This window comes from Chiloscyllium plagiosum, unplaced genomic scaffold (genome assembly GCF_037043375.1).
Source record: "Chiloscyllium plagiosum isolate Xiang-an unplaced genomic scaffold, Cpla_swu_hap1 HiC_scaffold_14, whole genome shotgun sequence".
Taxonomy (NCBI): Eukaryota; Metazoa; Chordata; class Chondrichthyes; order Orectolobiformes; family Hemiscylliidae; genus Chiloscyllium; species Chiloscyllium plagiosum.
In genome coordinates, this window is record NW_028270152.1 from 24,930,308 (window position 1) to 24,946,038 (window position 15,731).

At 42.0% G+C, this 15,731-nt stretch overlaps 1 protein-coding gene across 3 annotated transcripts in view; it reads right to left on the bottom strand.

The window, feature by feature from the left end:
- Nucleotides 1-845: 845 nt before the first annotated feature.
- Nucleotides 846-15,731, bottom strand: part of stab1 (stabilin 1) — a 276,631-nt gene continuing 261,745 nt past the window's right edge. For all 3 annotated transcript variants that reach the window (XM_087994200.1, XM_043707873.2, XM_043707874.2), the window contains 4 exons: nucleotides 5,650-5,751; nucleotides 4,935-5,075; nucleotides 4,051-4,170; nucleotides 846-1,371 (listed from right to left, as the gene is read on the bottom strand). In XM_087994200.1, coding sequence (XP_087850326.1) covers nucleotides 1,318-1,371; nucleotides 4,051-4,170; nucleotides 4,935-5,075; nucleotides 5,650-5,751 — 417 coding nt within the window. In that variant the 3' untranslated portion in view covers nucleotides 846-1,317. The remainder of the gene's footprint in view (nucleotides 1,372-4,050; nucleotides 4,171-4,934; nucleotides 5,076-5,649; nucleotides 5,752-15,731) is intronic.

Below are 15,731 nucleotides of genomic sequence, written 5' to 3' on the forward strand. Positions count from 1 at the left end.
CAGTCCTTCCTTCCTTTCTTAGTTTACAAAGTCTCCTGATTTTGTGTCCTTAATCATATAATTGCTAAATATACAAAGCATGTGATTTCTAGAATCTCTGTATAAAATGTGATCTGAATAAAATTTCATGGTGCAATGTGATTTTTAACACTAATACATAATACTAAATTTGATAATGCATTCAATAAGCTGACATAACACTTGGAAACACTGCCACCTAGTGGTCGATTCTAATGTGTAATTATTCATGCTAAAGAATCACCAGTCCCAAAAGAACTGAAGTGACTTAAGATTTACATTCTTTACGCCAGATAATGGAAGGTCTCAAGTACTTGTTAATCATAGTGATTAGGTTCTTGAACAGAACATTCATGCAGACAGTTATAATAAAAAAAATTTTTTTATTTTCAAATTTTCATGGAAGATTTGATGTCTGGCATATAACAAACCTTGGTTTTTGAAGAAATGAAGCACTAGTGACTTAGTCCTGAAAAATGTGATCTCAACAGCAATTAATCATCTGTTTTGCAATGCTTTGTTTCTGGTTGAAATTCATGTTATGATACTTAATGCATATGATTTTCATTAACTGTTCCTTTCAAAAGGCAATCCCATTCATGTTAAACATACAATAGTTTTTGAAACAATTCAAAAAGAGTGAACAAAAGGTTGCTTTAGTAGGTATTTTGTTAGTCAAACAAAAATGCAGGAACAGCAGTGGAGCTGTCAGCATCAGCGAGCAGAAATTGTTAATTCATTTCGAGTAGATCTTCATCAGAACTGTCTCACTGAGGTTTTTAAATGAAAATGTAACCTGTAATTTTTGTCTTAATTTCTGCCAGACCTGCTGAGAAATTCTGCCTTTTTTATTTTGCATTTTTAAACATCTTGGAAGTAAAGAAATGACATTCAGTTGTTATATATTCTGCATTTTAACATAGTCAAAGAAAAGTATACAATGGCCTTCTTGTAAAAAGATGAGTATTACAACTTTTTTTATATATAAACAATGTTATCTTTTGCCTATTAGTACAAAATGAAAAAATAAATTTTCAGTCTTTCTAGAGTCACCAGACTATTGCAAAAATGCAATTCAATTTGTGCATTTCATATGTTTCTTGGTGACCTGACAGTGTGCCCACACATCAGTACAAAAAGTAATTGGACACCAAGTCCAATGATTCATTTATTTTGTTGCTATCGTATAGCCTGTCCTTCATTGGAGCCTATACTTTGTTCCTGTAGCATCGTCATACATTGCACTAAAATGGTACAGTATGAGTGTTTTTTTAAAAAAAAAAGCAGAGGTCTGGTTCCTCAATCCTGTAGAATGTTCTGTGTGTCTGAATAATATTCATATTCATCATTGTCCTGTATTTAAAGACAAACTTGTTAAAATCAGCAAATTCTTGAACAGTAGTTTCATTTTTGGTTAAGGCAACATGTCTATATAATACACCTTTCTATGTATTATATTTATTTGCATGAAAGTTGCTTTTATTTAGAATCATAGAATCCCTACAGTGTGGAAACAGGCCCTTCAGCCCAATTCCACCCTGACCGTCTGAAGAGTAACTCACCCAGACCCATTCCCCTACAACTCTACATTTTTAACTCTGACTAATGCACTTAACCTAGACATCCCTGAACACTATGGGCAACTTAGCATGGCCAGTTCACCTGACCTGCACTTCTTTGGACTGTGGGAAGAAATCAGAGCACATGGAGGAAACCCATACAGACTCGGGGAGCATATGCAAACTGTGAGGCTAGAATCAAACCTGGGTCCCTGGTGCTATGAGGCAGCAGTGCTAACCACCATGCCACCCATTTAGGGATGAGTTTCGCCAAGTGAAAACTTTGCACCCAAATCTATCAACAAAGTCATATTTAGTTAAGTAATAGACAATTGAAGAGTTAGATAAAAACTTTATTCCAAGACTTAAAGCACAATGTCTTTTTTTTCGTTCAATAATATCATAATTTTAAGTCACATTGAAAAATTCTTTTTGGAAATTGGCTTTCCTGGAACTGCTGAGCCCAATTAAGTTAGTTATGCTTCCACATAAAGTTATAGCACTGAGGCTGTTGATCTGTTGTCTATGCCACTTGTGTGCAAATGCAATTCACTAAATACAACTAACCTGCTACTTTTCTCACAGGCTGAAGAAAAATGTGCAAGGCTATAAGCCAGTTTCCTTCTGGAAGCCATGATTTAATCTGCCTCGACCGCCACTTGGATACTTAGTCACTTGGTGCCTTTTTTAAAAAGTCTCTCATTGCCATTGCTCTCTTTGCCAATTCCTGTGCTTTTATATCTGTTTATTCTGGTTTTTACTCTTTCTACCTATCTTCTTGCTGATGAGACTGAACATGATTTTTATTACACCTACTGAAGCTCCCCTCGATATTCTGTTCTCTCAAAGCGAAACAATTGTAGCTTCTCTAATCTGTCCATGTAACTGAAGCTCCTGATAGCTGGAACCATTTCCATGGATCTTTTCTGACCCTCTAATGCCTTCACATCCTTCCTAAAACAAGATGTCCAGAACTGCACACAATATGCTAAATGAAGCCAAAGTATTAGTTTAGGTTTGAGTTTCTTACACTTGTACTCTTACATATGAAATCTAGCTTTATAAATAGGAGTATTAACTGTACTATCTACCTTACAGCCTTCAATGATATACAGATGTTTAATCCAAGCCGCCTTGTTACAAACCAGTGAAGTTATGAAGAAATCTTATTACCTGAGGACAAATCCTTGCATGTGGCAATTGCTGGCCTTGTGACTAAACTTTTGTGTGTAGTAATACTCAATAAGGAACTAGATTTGAACCACCTTCTATCATTATACAGCCACAATATCTGAACCTGCATTGTGTAGTCCAGGAAGGATGCTAAATCAGACATCAGCTGATCCCATCGGTGTCCATAAAGTTTCGTGAAACCAATTTCTACGTTCCAAATCAAGATGTGACAAAGTGGGACAAGAAAAATGAGCCTGATGATCTGTTAGTGGTTGCCCACTGGTTTGACTCTGCCAACTTTGCAGAACGCAAAGAAAGCTGTCAATGGGATTGAATGTAAAGTTGGCCACTTCCTTTAAATGGCTATGTTCAGGCCATTAGCTGGCTTCTTTAATAAATTCAAAATCTTAAGTCAGAAGGCATACATGCTTGTTCTAGCTAACCAGCTCCAGTTTGGCAGGAACAGGCATGGTAAACCTGAAATGGTATTATTTAATGGAACAGGAAAAGAGAGTGCAGGTTTTGAATGGAAAAGTAATTGGTGCACTAATGAAACTTTAATAGCCAACTTTTACCTCCCTTTGCTATGGTCACTTGGAAGATGAAAATGCTTTTTATTTTGAGGCAGAATGTGACCATTGTGTCCGACCTCCCACTAACACTAAAATCACACCAGTTTCATTAAGCCAGCGGGCAGAGTAGGGCGCTCCACCTGGAGTTCCTCTGCTCTGCTGTTTTTTTTTAAAAAGCAGTCCTGGAGCAGCACAACTTCCTTTGGTGCAAGGAAGTACCAGTGTGAAGCGAACTGGAAGCTTGGAGTGGAGCGGGACAGTCAGTTTGACAGTGGCCTGGTGTGAGCGGTCTGACCATATGCTGAGCTGCTGCTATTTGAAAATCTTTACCAGAGTGTAATATCAATCTTTTAACTATCTTATTTCTAACTTTGTGTTTTTTTTAGAGACTAAGTAATACTACAAATTTTACTTATTCCATCTTTTTGTACCTAAGATGGTGCCATTGGAGGCAGCCATTTTAAAAACTTTTCACTGTACTCCAATACTGGAATACATGTGACAAAGAATATTCTAAGCCCTTTGATTAAATGTGAATTTTGGAATTTATTATAAAATTGGTTGGTAATTTCAGGTGATTTCTAATAAAACAAAATTCAAGCAGCTTTTCTCTCACATGCTTGATATTTCTTCCCAAAGAAATAATTGTCTTTTAACTTCCATCCAAACATTTACGTTACACATTTGAAAACCATTCTCTAGCTTGAGTATATTTAGTAGCCACTTACCTCAAATGGTTCAGTGGTGCTATCTGTAACTATACCATATGCTCCGTACACTGGATTTGGCACAGAAACCAGAGCAGGATTGTCCTCTGCACTGAGGCCTATACCATCATCATCATTAGCCTAATAATGTATAGAATGTAAGTTAAATTTTATTAAACATACTTTGGCTATACATAATTTCAAATGTCCCAACTATCTGTTATTATGTTAGCATCTGGTCTCTTAGAAATTAATTGTTGTATTTCAGAGTCACTTACAAGTCTGTGTCAAAAGGAATACACTCATTCTCTCAGTAAGGATCAATCCAATCTTGTGAAATTTAAATAGGCTGTGTCAATCTATGGCTAGCCTACCCTGGAAACCTTGAAGTGTGGACTTGAATACTTCAGGAATTCACCCATTTAAAATTCTGCTATTTAGTAAAAGGAAGCACTTTATATCCTCCACTTCAAATTTTGAATTAATTTGAAGACCATAATCCACAGCACTTAGCTGGGTGTAATTTGATATGACATCAATAACATTCTACTGTTCTATAAGTAATAGCATATACTTAATGTTTACACAAGGATAGCACCATAAATGAACTGTGTAAATGCAGAACCCAAGAGTTGGATTTTTAATCTCTGATCAAGATGAGCACTAATTGGTCAATTTGGATATCACTGCCAAGTGACTGTATTTCTTAGTTTAGACTTCAGACCTCTATTTGATGTTTTGTATCAGGGTTCCGAAGCCAGTGGGAATATCCCAATGTTGAGTATCTGTGCATTCTTGCAAGTTGTTGCAGGCTAACACAGTGCTATTTATTATGTAACATCAAGGTGGGCTATGAAGAATCAGTGCAGGGATGTATCATTGGATTGTAACACAATTTGACATACCTTGAAGTACTGAAATTGGAAAATCTCTCTCCTGCGTCGGAGACAAAAACTCACTCCAACTATTGCGGCAATCAAACATCCCAGTCCTAGAAGTAAGGTTGCTCCAAGGACACCATTGGATAAATTTGCAGAAACCAAAACCTACAAAACAAAGGGGCTTGCTGATTAGCAAAGTTTCTCACATTTACAAAATCATTTGTGTTCTTGTAAAAATCTTTGCATGATGTTAGTATCAAGTTAGTTGTCAAAAGGTCAACAATGTGGAATGGAACATGTATTTCAACATTTCTTTTTACCAGTATCATTATTAGGTCGTCTCCGATCAAGTATAAACACTGGTTCGGTAAAGGAGAAGTTCTCTGCATTTAATCCCCAAGCAATATACTTCAAATTTTACTCCAAAAATCCTTCTGTAATAATTAGGTATTTCCTTAAAACCATAGTTGATCCTGAACTATGAATACTTTGTATCCACTGCAAAATGAATTGAAAATCTATTCTCTCCTCTCTCGCTATCTCCACCCCTGGCCCCACCAACCCCACAAACATGCTATTTCAGTAGGAACAAAAGTGAAGTCTACCCCTGCCATCAATCTAAGTTGGGTTTAATTGTGAATCTTTTGAGTTGGAAGATGTAACTAATCATTTCATCTTTTGAAAATTTCAATTTTTAACCAAGGCCACTAGTGTTTGTAATCTTCTGCGAAGTACTTACTGGATGAGGAGTTATTAAAGGTCCCTCTATGACATGTATAATTCCGTTGCTGGCAACTAAATCCCATTCCATAATATGCCGGCCATTCACCAGCTTTGAGCCCTGCCGTCATGAAAGTAGAGTTAGTTCAACAATAAATTTGATTCCAGTTTAAACTACAGCCAATAAATACGAGTTGTCAATATTATTACTGTATCTATTCAAAGTAATTTCTCCATTTGTGGAAGATAGGAGTAAAATTAAAACACTGACCTTAATGTTACAAAAGCAAAGTAAGGTGGATGCAGAAAATTGGAAATAAAAATGGAAATGCTAAGGAGTTCCAGCAACATATCTCTCCACAAATATTGACTTATGCATTTCTAATAATTTTCTGGTTTAGAATTAAGTTTATAATTCATAAATTTTTAAAATTTAACAACATAGTCACTGAAAACCTTGGATTTTGTATAAATAATAGTTATAACACACTTGAATAAAGCTTTCTTCTTCATTAGATGATTCTATCATGTATTTAGGACAATATACCAGGCTTAGCGAATATGTGAATATAGGCATCGGGCAAACAGAAAGCAAAGTCAGCACTTGTCTATGTAAAGGCCACTTGATGTTTTTGAATTATGAATACTTAACCTTACGAAATGTTGATTTGGAGATGCTGGTATTGGACTGGGATGTACAAAGTTAAAAATCGCACAACACCAGGTTATAGTCCAACAGGTTTATTCGGAAGCACTAGCTTTCGGAGTGCTGCTCCTTCAGGTGGTTGTGGACTATAAGATCATAAGACACAGAATTTATAGCAAAAGTTTACAGTGTGATGTAACTGAAATTATATATTGAAAAAGACCTAGAATATTTGTTACGTCTCTCATCTTTTAGAATGACCATGTTGGTTTCAGTTCTTTCATACGTAAATCACATAATAAACTGAAACCAACATGGTCATTCTAAAAGATGAGAGACGTAACAAACAACCCAGGTATTTTTCAATATATAATTTCAGTTACATCACACTGTAAACTTTTGCTATAAATTCTGTGTCTTATGATTTTATAATCCATAACCACCTGATGAAGGAGCAGCACTCCGAAAGCTAGTGCTTCCAAATAAACCTGTTGGGCTATAATCTGGTGTTGTGAGATCTTTAACCTTTATGAAATGCATTATCTTTTTTACTTTGAGGAAAAATATGATGAGTGCTGTCATTCAATTTAGGTTGTTTATAGAGGGAAAAAAAATGTAAAGTTTTGCTCCAATCACCAAAACTGTGCAGACATTGTGAATGAAAAAGAACATACAATGGATTAAAATTGTGACCAGTATAAGTAATTTCACATTTATTTAATGATCATCACTTAAAGCCACCAAATGAAATGGTAGAATTTGGCTATCCTGTCCACTATTCTAAAAAAAATCTAATTAAAGTTTTTATTTATTCATAAAAGCTAACAAGTAGGCAATATGTGTGGCAATATGCTTGAGTCCTGTACTTGGTCTTTAATCATTCACAGAAGAACACTGTCTGTCTATTCAAATTCTTTTCACTTACATTTAGTAAAACAATTATTTTTATTATTGATTCAAGTTATATTTGAGGATTGAACAGTATTATTCACACCTTTTGATCCATATCATGTTTAATCTATGCTCAGGCTTTGCAATTGTCCCAACAGGTTTGGATGAGAGTGAGGGCTGTAGAGTGGATGAGTGAACTGTGCACTGCACTGTTGCATTCTACCCACACTTTGAATGGCTTCCTGTAAGAAGGAATATATGATTGTAGAGGGCATCATAGTGAGGGAGATTGACACTGTTTTCCCTGCAGTAAATTGCAAGAGTTCAGATGAGTCTGTTTTCTGACTGATCCTAGGTGGTGTGTTATTTGCTCTGGACTGGACAAGGACCTGCAGTGGGATGGGGAGGATTCAGTGGTCATGATCCATGTCTGTACCAGCAGCATAGGTAGAACTAGGAAAGACATTCTGCTGACAGAGTTTAGGAATTCAAGTGCTACATTTAAAAAATAAAACTTAGAACAGTACAGCACAGAAATGGGCCCTTTGGCCTATGATGTTGTGCTGAACATGATGCCAAGTTAAACTAGTCCTTTCTGCCTGCCCTTGGTCTATATCCATCCATTCCTTGCATATTCATGTGCTTACCTAAAAGTCCCTTCAATGCATATGATGTCTGCTGCCACCTCCATCCTTGACAGTGCGTCCCAGACTCCTACCACTCTGTGTAAAATTTAAAAAAAAAGACTTGCCCCTCTCATCTCCTTTAAACTTTTTTCCCATCTCGCCTTAAATGCATGCCCCCTGGTAATAGACATTTCAACTCTGGGAAAAAGATTCTGACCATCAACCTGATCTATGCATCTCATAATTTTATAGACTTTTATCACGACTCTCCTTAGTCTCTACCGCTCCAGCAAAACTAACAGCTTTTCTAGCCTGTTCTTATAGGTCATACCCCCCAATCAGGCAGCATCCTGGTAATCCTCTTCTGCACCCTCTCCTAGGCCTCCACATTCTGTCTGTAATGTGGCGACCAGAACTGAACACAAAAGGTGTTCAAAGGTGACAATCTCTGACTTGCTACCTGAGCCATGTGAAAATGGACAGGATGAGCAGATGTGGAGAAACGAATGTGTGGCTCAAACAACCGTGTGTAAGAAAGAAGTGGGTTCTAGTTCATTGGCACTGGCAACAGTAATGGGAAAACTGGGGTCAGTAAATTTTGGGATGGTCTAGACCTGAACAGCACTGGAATTGGTGTTCTCCCAGATTGCATGCCTAAGGATGTAGATAGGGCTTTAAACCATAGTGGGGTGGCAAGAAAAGGGGTATGAGGGCTTGAGGGGAGGTGGTGAGGGATCAACCTTGGGCAAATGTAACAACTTGGATAAAGTCAAAACAGTAAAGCAAAATGCTGATGTTGAAACTGAAGGCCACAGAATCACAGGAAGGGACGTGAGAAAAAGAATACATCTGCAGTCAAGACTAGTTGCTGGAAAAAGATAAGACAAAAAACAAAAATAAAGGCTTTGTATCTTGCATTCGTGGCATTGGAAATGAATTGCTAGTGCACATTGAAGTGAATAAATATGATCTCATAGCCATTACAGAGATATGGCTGAAACATAATGAGGATTGGGCTTTGAATTTGAGGGCTGTATGACATTCAAGAAGTACAGGAAGCTAGGCAAAAGTGGAGGTTTTGCAAAGGGCATCAATAATTATGGGTGATTTGAATATTATTCAGGACATTGTTCAGGCTACATTTCTCAAACTACATGTAGTTTTGGTCTCCTTATTTAAGGATGTAAATGCATTTGGAGATCATTCAGAGGAGGTTTACCGAATTGATGCCTGGAACAAGTGGGCAGTCTTAAGAAGAAAGATTGGAAAAGCTAGGCTTGTTTTCACTTGAGTTTGAAGTAGTAGGATGTGATATGATTGACGTTTATAAGATTTTCAATGGTCCTGAAAAGGTGGACGGGAAAAGGATGTTTACTCTTGTAGGTGAGTTCAGAATTTTAGGACACTGTTTTAAAACTGAAAGGTCAGCCTTTCAAGATAGAAATCAGGGGATTTTGTTTTGAGAGTTGTGCAACTTCGGAGCTCTGCGCATCAGAAAATGGTGGTGATGGGATCATTGAATATTTTTAAGGTTGAGGTGAATTGGTTCTTGTCAGGCAAAAGGATCATAGTTTCTTGTGAATTGATGGGAATGTTGAATCTGCAACACTGACATCAGCCATGTTCGTCTTGAATGGCAGAGCAGGCTTGAAGGGCCAAATGGCTTACGTCTGCACCTTGTTAGTATGTTCATTTGAAACTAACTATTGCATGTATTATGTCCTTTCAACAGCTCTCACCCACTTTCTCACTCTCTGCACATCTCCCTGCTCGTCCATTACAATCATATCTAATCCCTCTCTTGTCTCAAGGGACAAGTCCCATGACTTAGGTGCTACACACTGACTGAATGTAGTCCCCCTTCATTCCACTAGGGACTTCTCCCCTTTCACTTTTACATATGACCATTTGCTTGAAACAGTGTTTGCTGCACGAACTGGCACATACATGCTGCAGGTTTGACATTACTGTAGCATGGTGCCACATAGCAAAGCATCCACATCATTGACTGTTCTGTTCTCCTGTCAGGACAAGCTACCTGCCTCTCCCTTTATGCTAAAAACCAATGTGTGCCATAAAGCTGGCAGCCTGTAATTGAGCACTAAAGATGCTGAGCACTAAAAAAGCAATGCACCCCCACTGAGGCTGGCGTTCTGTAAATCAGTGCTGAGATCAGTAAGTATGCATGAAGAAAATAATTAATTGAGGCTGCCAGCTTCTATCCACTTAAGTGCAAAATGAGTGAATGCTAAGAGTTTGTTTCACGACATGGTTGAAGAGCTTCAGGGCAGAGGAAATGACCTGGGAGTTGCAGTAGGAGAGGGACTCCCTGAGATTCATGTGTGTACATGTACTTACAGATGAAGCAAGCTGGTAGAAGCATGCTGGTCATTGGTGTCACTGAGCAAAGTACATTGTTGAAAGGTTGATGTGGAATGAGGATTGGGCTGACAGCAGGCGAGATGATGTGGTAAGTCCGGTTGCTTGCCCATGCCAATTTGTGAAACGACTTAATGCCTTTGCTAATATAGAAATTCCAGATGAAAGCATTTGATGTTCATGTCCAGTAGTGTATAACAATTACAGATGTCACAGTGAAGAATGGGGGCTCTGCTGCGGCATGTTCTGGCTACAACATTTTATAGCTCCCTCAGCACTGACCCTCCCTCAGCACCGACCCTCCCTCAGCGCCGACCCTCCCTCATGCCCGAAACGTTGATTCTCCTGCTCCTTGGATGCTGCCTGACCTGCTGTGCTTTTCCAGCAACACATTTTTGATCTCCAGCATTTGCAGTCCTCACTTTCTCCTCCTATGCTTGGAGAGGATTTCAACTTTGCTAATGTTAACTGGAATCATCTTAGTGTGAAAAGATTAGCTGGGTGGAATTTTCAAAGTGCATCAAGGAGATACATGATAGTCCTACTGGAAATGAAGCACTGTTCGACCTAATCGTACAGAATGAAGCTGGTCAAATGGTTGAAGTCTCAGTGGCCGAGCATTTCGGGGATATTGACCATAACTCTGACAAACAGTCTAGGAATAATTACTTGCAGGTCACTTCCAACTTACATTTGGAAAGTAGGAATCTTTTTTAAAAAAGTAGAGTGAGAATTCAGGGCCAGCGTGAAGGGCAAAGGCTGCAAGTCCAGGGAATACTGGATATCAAGGGATATTAGAAGTTTGATAAAGAGACAGGAAGCAAATGCTAGGTATGGTGCATTAAAAACCGGGGAGGCCCTTCAAATGCAGGAGATTGCTCAAAAAAGGAATTGAGGAAGGCAAGAGCAGCAATGAAGTATCTTTGGCAGATTGGATTAAAACAAACCCACAGCATTTTGTAAATATATTAAGAGCAAGAGGATGATCAGGGAAAGAGTGAGATCTATGAGAGGCCAAAGGCATGGCCTGTGCATGGAGCCAGTGGATGTGGGTGAAACCTTAAATGAGTAATTCTCATCTGTATTTACAGAGGAGAAAGTCATTGCAGCTGGGATTTCAGTTGGGATGGTGAGGTTTGAAACATGTTAAGATTAAAAAGGAGGAGGAGGTATTAGATGTTTTGGTGTGCATAAATCTGCAGGGCCTGATGAGATGTAACCCATACTGCTTTGGGAGGCAAAGAAGGAAATTGCTCAGGCCTTGGCGGATATATTTAATCCTTTGCTGACCAAAACCAAAGTACCAGATGACTGCAAGATAGCCAATATGATTCCTTTTGTTCAAGAAGGGCAGTAGAGATAGGCCAGGGATTTATAGATCAATTAGTCTGATGGCAGTGGTAGAGAAATTATTGGGGAAAAAAAAGAGGGATGGGATTAATCAAAACTTGGAAAGACAGGGATTATCAGGGATAGTCAGCATGGATTTGTCAGAGGGTTTTCCTCCTTTCTCTACAAGAATCTCAGGGAGTCTCTCTCTCACTGCAACTCCCAGGTCATTTCCTTTGCCCTGAAGCTCTTCAACCATGTCGTGAAACAAACTCGCTACCACAGCCACATTTGCTTCCTCAGTGCCTGCCTCTGTAACCAACTCATCCCACACTGGCTCCGGACCACCTTTAAACCAGCAGAGTTCGGACCCGAACAGGACAAACAGTACAGACTACAGATTCAAAAACACCAGCAACAGTTCTCCTTCAAGATCCTCCGCTCCACACTCGCAGCAATGCGCCGGCACCTAACATCTCTACAGTCAGCCCTGCCTCAGCTGAGGGCCACAGTATTGCAAAGGACCCACTCTGTACTACATCCTCAGGAGAATTCATACTTTCACAAACAGTATTTCAACTCCATCTCAAACATCAAAAACTGTAAGTACAACAAACTTTTATCTACCCACCTCCATAACCAGCGCTCCTCAAACATTCCAGAAGATTCCCCTGGCTTCGGAATTTACTCAGACGCCATTAGCCATACGGCTGATGTTGCTGCCACCCCCACGCTGATTGATGATGTCATTTGCGCCCCCCATCATGGCCACTCCCACAACAACTTCCACCCCTCACAATTCCTCATGCATCACACGTGACATCACTTCCACCCTTCACATCATCACTGATGCCACATGCTCAGTGACTTCCGCCACCCCTGCTGCCGTGGTCACCACCACTTCCGCCCCCACCAGCACCACTCACCTGCATTCTGCTGACATGCCCCCCACAGACCCCACTGTCACTATCCCCACCCTCCAGAACCCCGAGGGGAACACTACCCCTGCTCATGACTCCACCCCCATTGCCACCACCATCACACCCACTCCAGTTACAGGTTCCGCCCCCACTCCCAGCTCTACACCCACACCAGATCCCAGCTCCCAGCCCTGCCGAGTTTTCACCATCCTCCCAGACCTCCCCCTCACTGAGGACGATCAGTCCTCAGCAAAGAACTCACCTTCGTCCCCCTCCGTACACGCATCAATGAATTTAATACACGCCGTGACGCCGAACAATTCTTCCGTCGCCTCCGCCTCCGAGCTTACTTTCACAATCAGGATTCCCGCCCACCTTCCGAGGACCCCTTCGCCCACCTCCAACACACTGCATCCACCTGGACACCCCGCGCTGGCCTATTACCTGCCCTCGACCTCTTCATTTCCAACTGCCGCCGGGACATTAACCGCCTCAACCTGTCTACCCCCCTCCCCCACTCCAACCTCTCACCCTCACAACGCGCAGCCCTCCAATCCCTTTGCTCCAGTCTCAACCTCACCATCAAGCCAGCGGATAAAGGGGGCGCAGTGGTAGTCTGGCGCACTGACCTCTACACCGCTGAAGCCAAACGCCAACTCGAGGACACCTCTTCCTACTGCCCCCTCGACCATGACCCCACCCCCATCACCAAACCATCATCCCCCAGACCATACAGAACCTCATCACCTCAGGAGATCTCCCACCCACAGCTTCTAACCACATAGTCCGGGAACCCTGCATTGCCCGGTTCTACCTACTTCCCAAGATCCACAAGCCTGACCACCCTGGCCAATCCATTGTCTCAGCATGCTCCTGCCCCACTGAACTCATCTCTACCTACCTCGACTGTCCTATCCCCCCTAGTCCCGGAACTCCCCACATACGTTCGAGACACTACCCATGCCCTCCACATCCTCCAAGACTTCCGTTTCCCCTGCCCCCAATGCCTCATCTTCACCATGGATATCTAATCCCTCTACACCTCCATCCGCCATGACCAGAGCCTCCAAGCCCTCCGTTTTTTCCTCTCCAGACATCCCCAACAGTACCCTTCCACCGACACTCTCATTTGTTTGGCCGAACTGGTCCTCACCCTTAACAATTTCTCCTTTGAATCCTCCCACTTCCTCCAAACCAAAGGGGTAGCCATGGGCACACGTATGGGCCCCAGCTATGCCTGTCTCTTTGTTGGCTACGTAGAGCAGTTGATCTTCTGTAATTACACCGGCACCACTCCCCACCTCTTCCTCCGCTACATTGATGACTGCATTGGCGCTACCTCGTGCTCCTGCGAGGAGGTTGAGCAATTCATCAAGTTCACCAACACATTCCACCCTGACCTTAAATTTACCTGGACCATCTCTGACACCTCCCTCCCCTTCCTGGACCTCTCCATCTCCATTAATGACGACTGACTTGACACTGACATTTTTTACAAACCCACCAACTCCCACAGCTACCTGGATTACACCTCTTCCCACCCTACCTCTTGCAAAAATGCCATCCCGTATTCCCAATTCCTCCGCCTCTGCCGTATCTGCTCCCAGGAGGACCAGTTCCACCACAGAACACACCAGATGGCCTCCTTCTTTAGAGATCGCAATTTCCCTTCTCACGTGATTGAAGATGTCCTCCAATGCATCTCGTCCACATCCCGCACCTCCGCCCTCAGACCCCACCCCTCCAACCGTAACAAGTACAGAACGCCCCTGGTGCTCACCTTCCACCCTACCAACCTTCGCATAAACCAAATCATCCGCCGACATTTCCGCCACCTCCAAACAGACCCCACCACCAGGAATATATTTCCCTACCCAGCCCTTTCCGCCTTCCGCAAAGACCGTTCCCTCCGTGACTACCTGGTCAGGTCCACGCACCCCTACAACCCACCCTCCCATCCTGGCACTTTCCCCTGCCACCGCAGGAACTGCAAAACCTGCGCCCACACCTCCTCCCTCACCTCTATCCAAGGCCCTAAAGGAGCCTTCCACATCCATCAAAGTTTTACGCACATCAACTAATATCATTTATTGTATCCGTTGCTCCCGATGTGGTCTCCTCTACATTGGGGAGACTGGGCGCCTCCTAGCAGAGCGCTTTAGGGAACATCTCCGGGACACCCGCACCAATCAACCACACCGCCCCGTGGCCCAACATTTCAACTCCCCCTCCCACTCTGCCGAGGACATGGAGGTCCTGGGCCTCCTTCACTGCCGCTTCCTCACCACCAGACGCCTGGAGGAAGAACACCTCATCATCCGCCTCGGAACACTTCAACCCCAGGGCATCAATGTGGACTTCAACAGTTTCCTCATTTCCCCTTCCTCCACCTCACCCTAGTTCCAAACTTCCAGCTCAGCACTGTCCCCATGACTTGTCTGGACTTGTCCTACCTGCCTATCTCCTTTTCCACCTATCCACTCCACCCTCTCCTCCCGGACCTATCACCTTCATCCCCTCCACCACTCACCCATTGTACTCTATGCTACTTTCTCCCCACCCCCACCCTCCTCTAGCTTATGTCTCCACGCTTCAGGCTCACTGCCTTTATTCCTAATGGAGGGCTTTTGCCCGAAACGTCGATTTCGAAGCTCCTTGGATGCTGCCTGAACTGCTGTGCTCTTCCAGCGCTACTAATCCAGAGGGAAATCCTGTCTGGTTAATTTTAGTTGAGTTTTATTTTGAAAAGGTAACTAAATATATTGATGAGGGTAGTGCACTTAATTTACATGGACTTCAGTACGGCCTTTGACAAATGGTAAGAGCTAATGGGATCCAAGGAAAGTTGGTAAACTGGAATCAAAATAGTCTTGCAGTTAAGAGGCAAAAGGTGATAACGGAGAGATGTTCTTGTAAGCCTGTGACCAGCGTTGCACCACAGGGGTTGGTGCTGGGATCCTTGCTGTTGTTATATACGTTTACATACATTAATGTGAATGTAGAAATATAACTATTACGTTTGTAGCTGACATGAAAATCGGTGATGATGTCAATCGGTGAGGAGGATAGTCTCAAGTAACAGTCTGATATGGATCAGCTGGTAAATTGGGCAGACAAATGACAGATAGAATTTAGTCCTGATTAGTGTGAGGTGATGCATTTTGGAAGATCTAAAAAGGGAAGGATGTACTCAATGAATGGTCGATCCCTGGAGGTGTCATCACAGGTAGACAAGTGGTGAAGGTGGCATATGGGGCCCTTGTCTTCATTAGCCAAGGTGTCGAATATAGAAGGAGAAAGTGAGGACTGC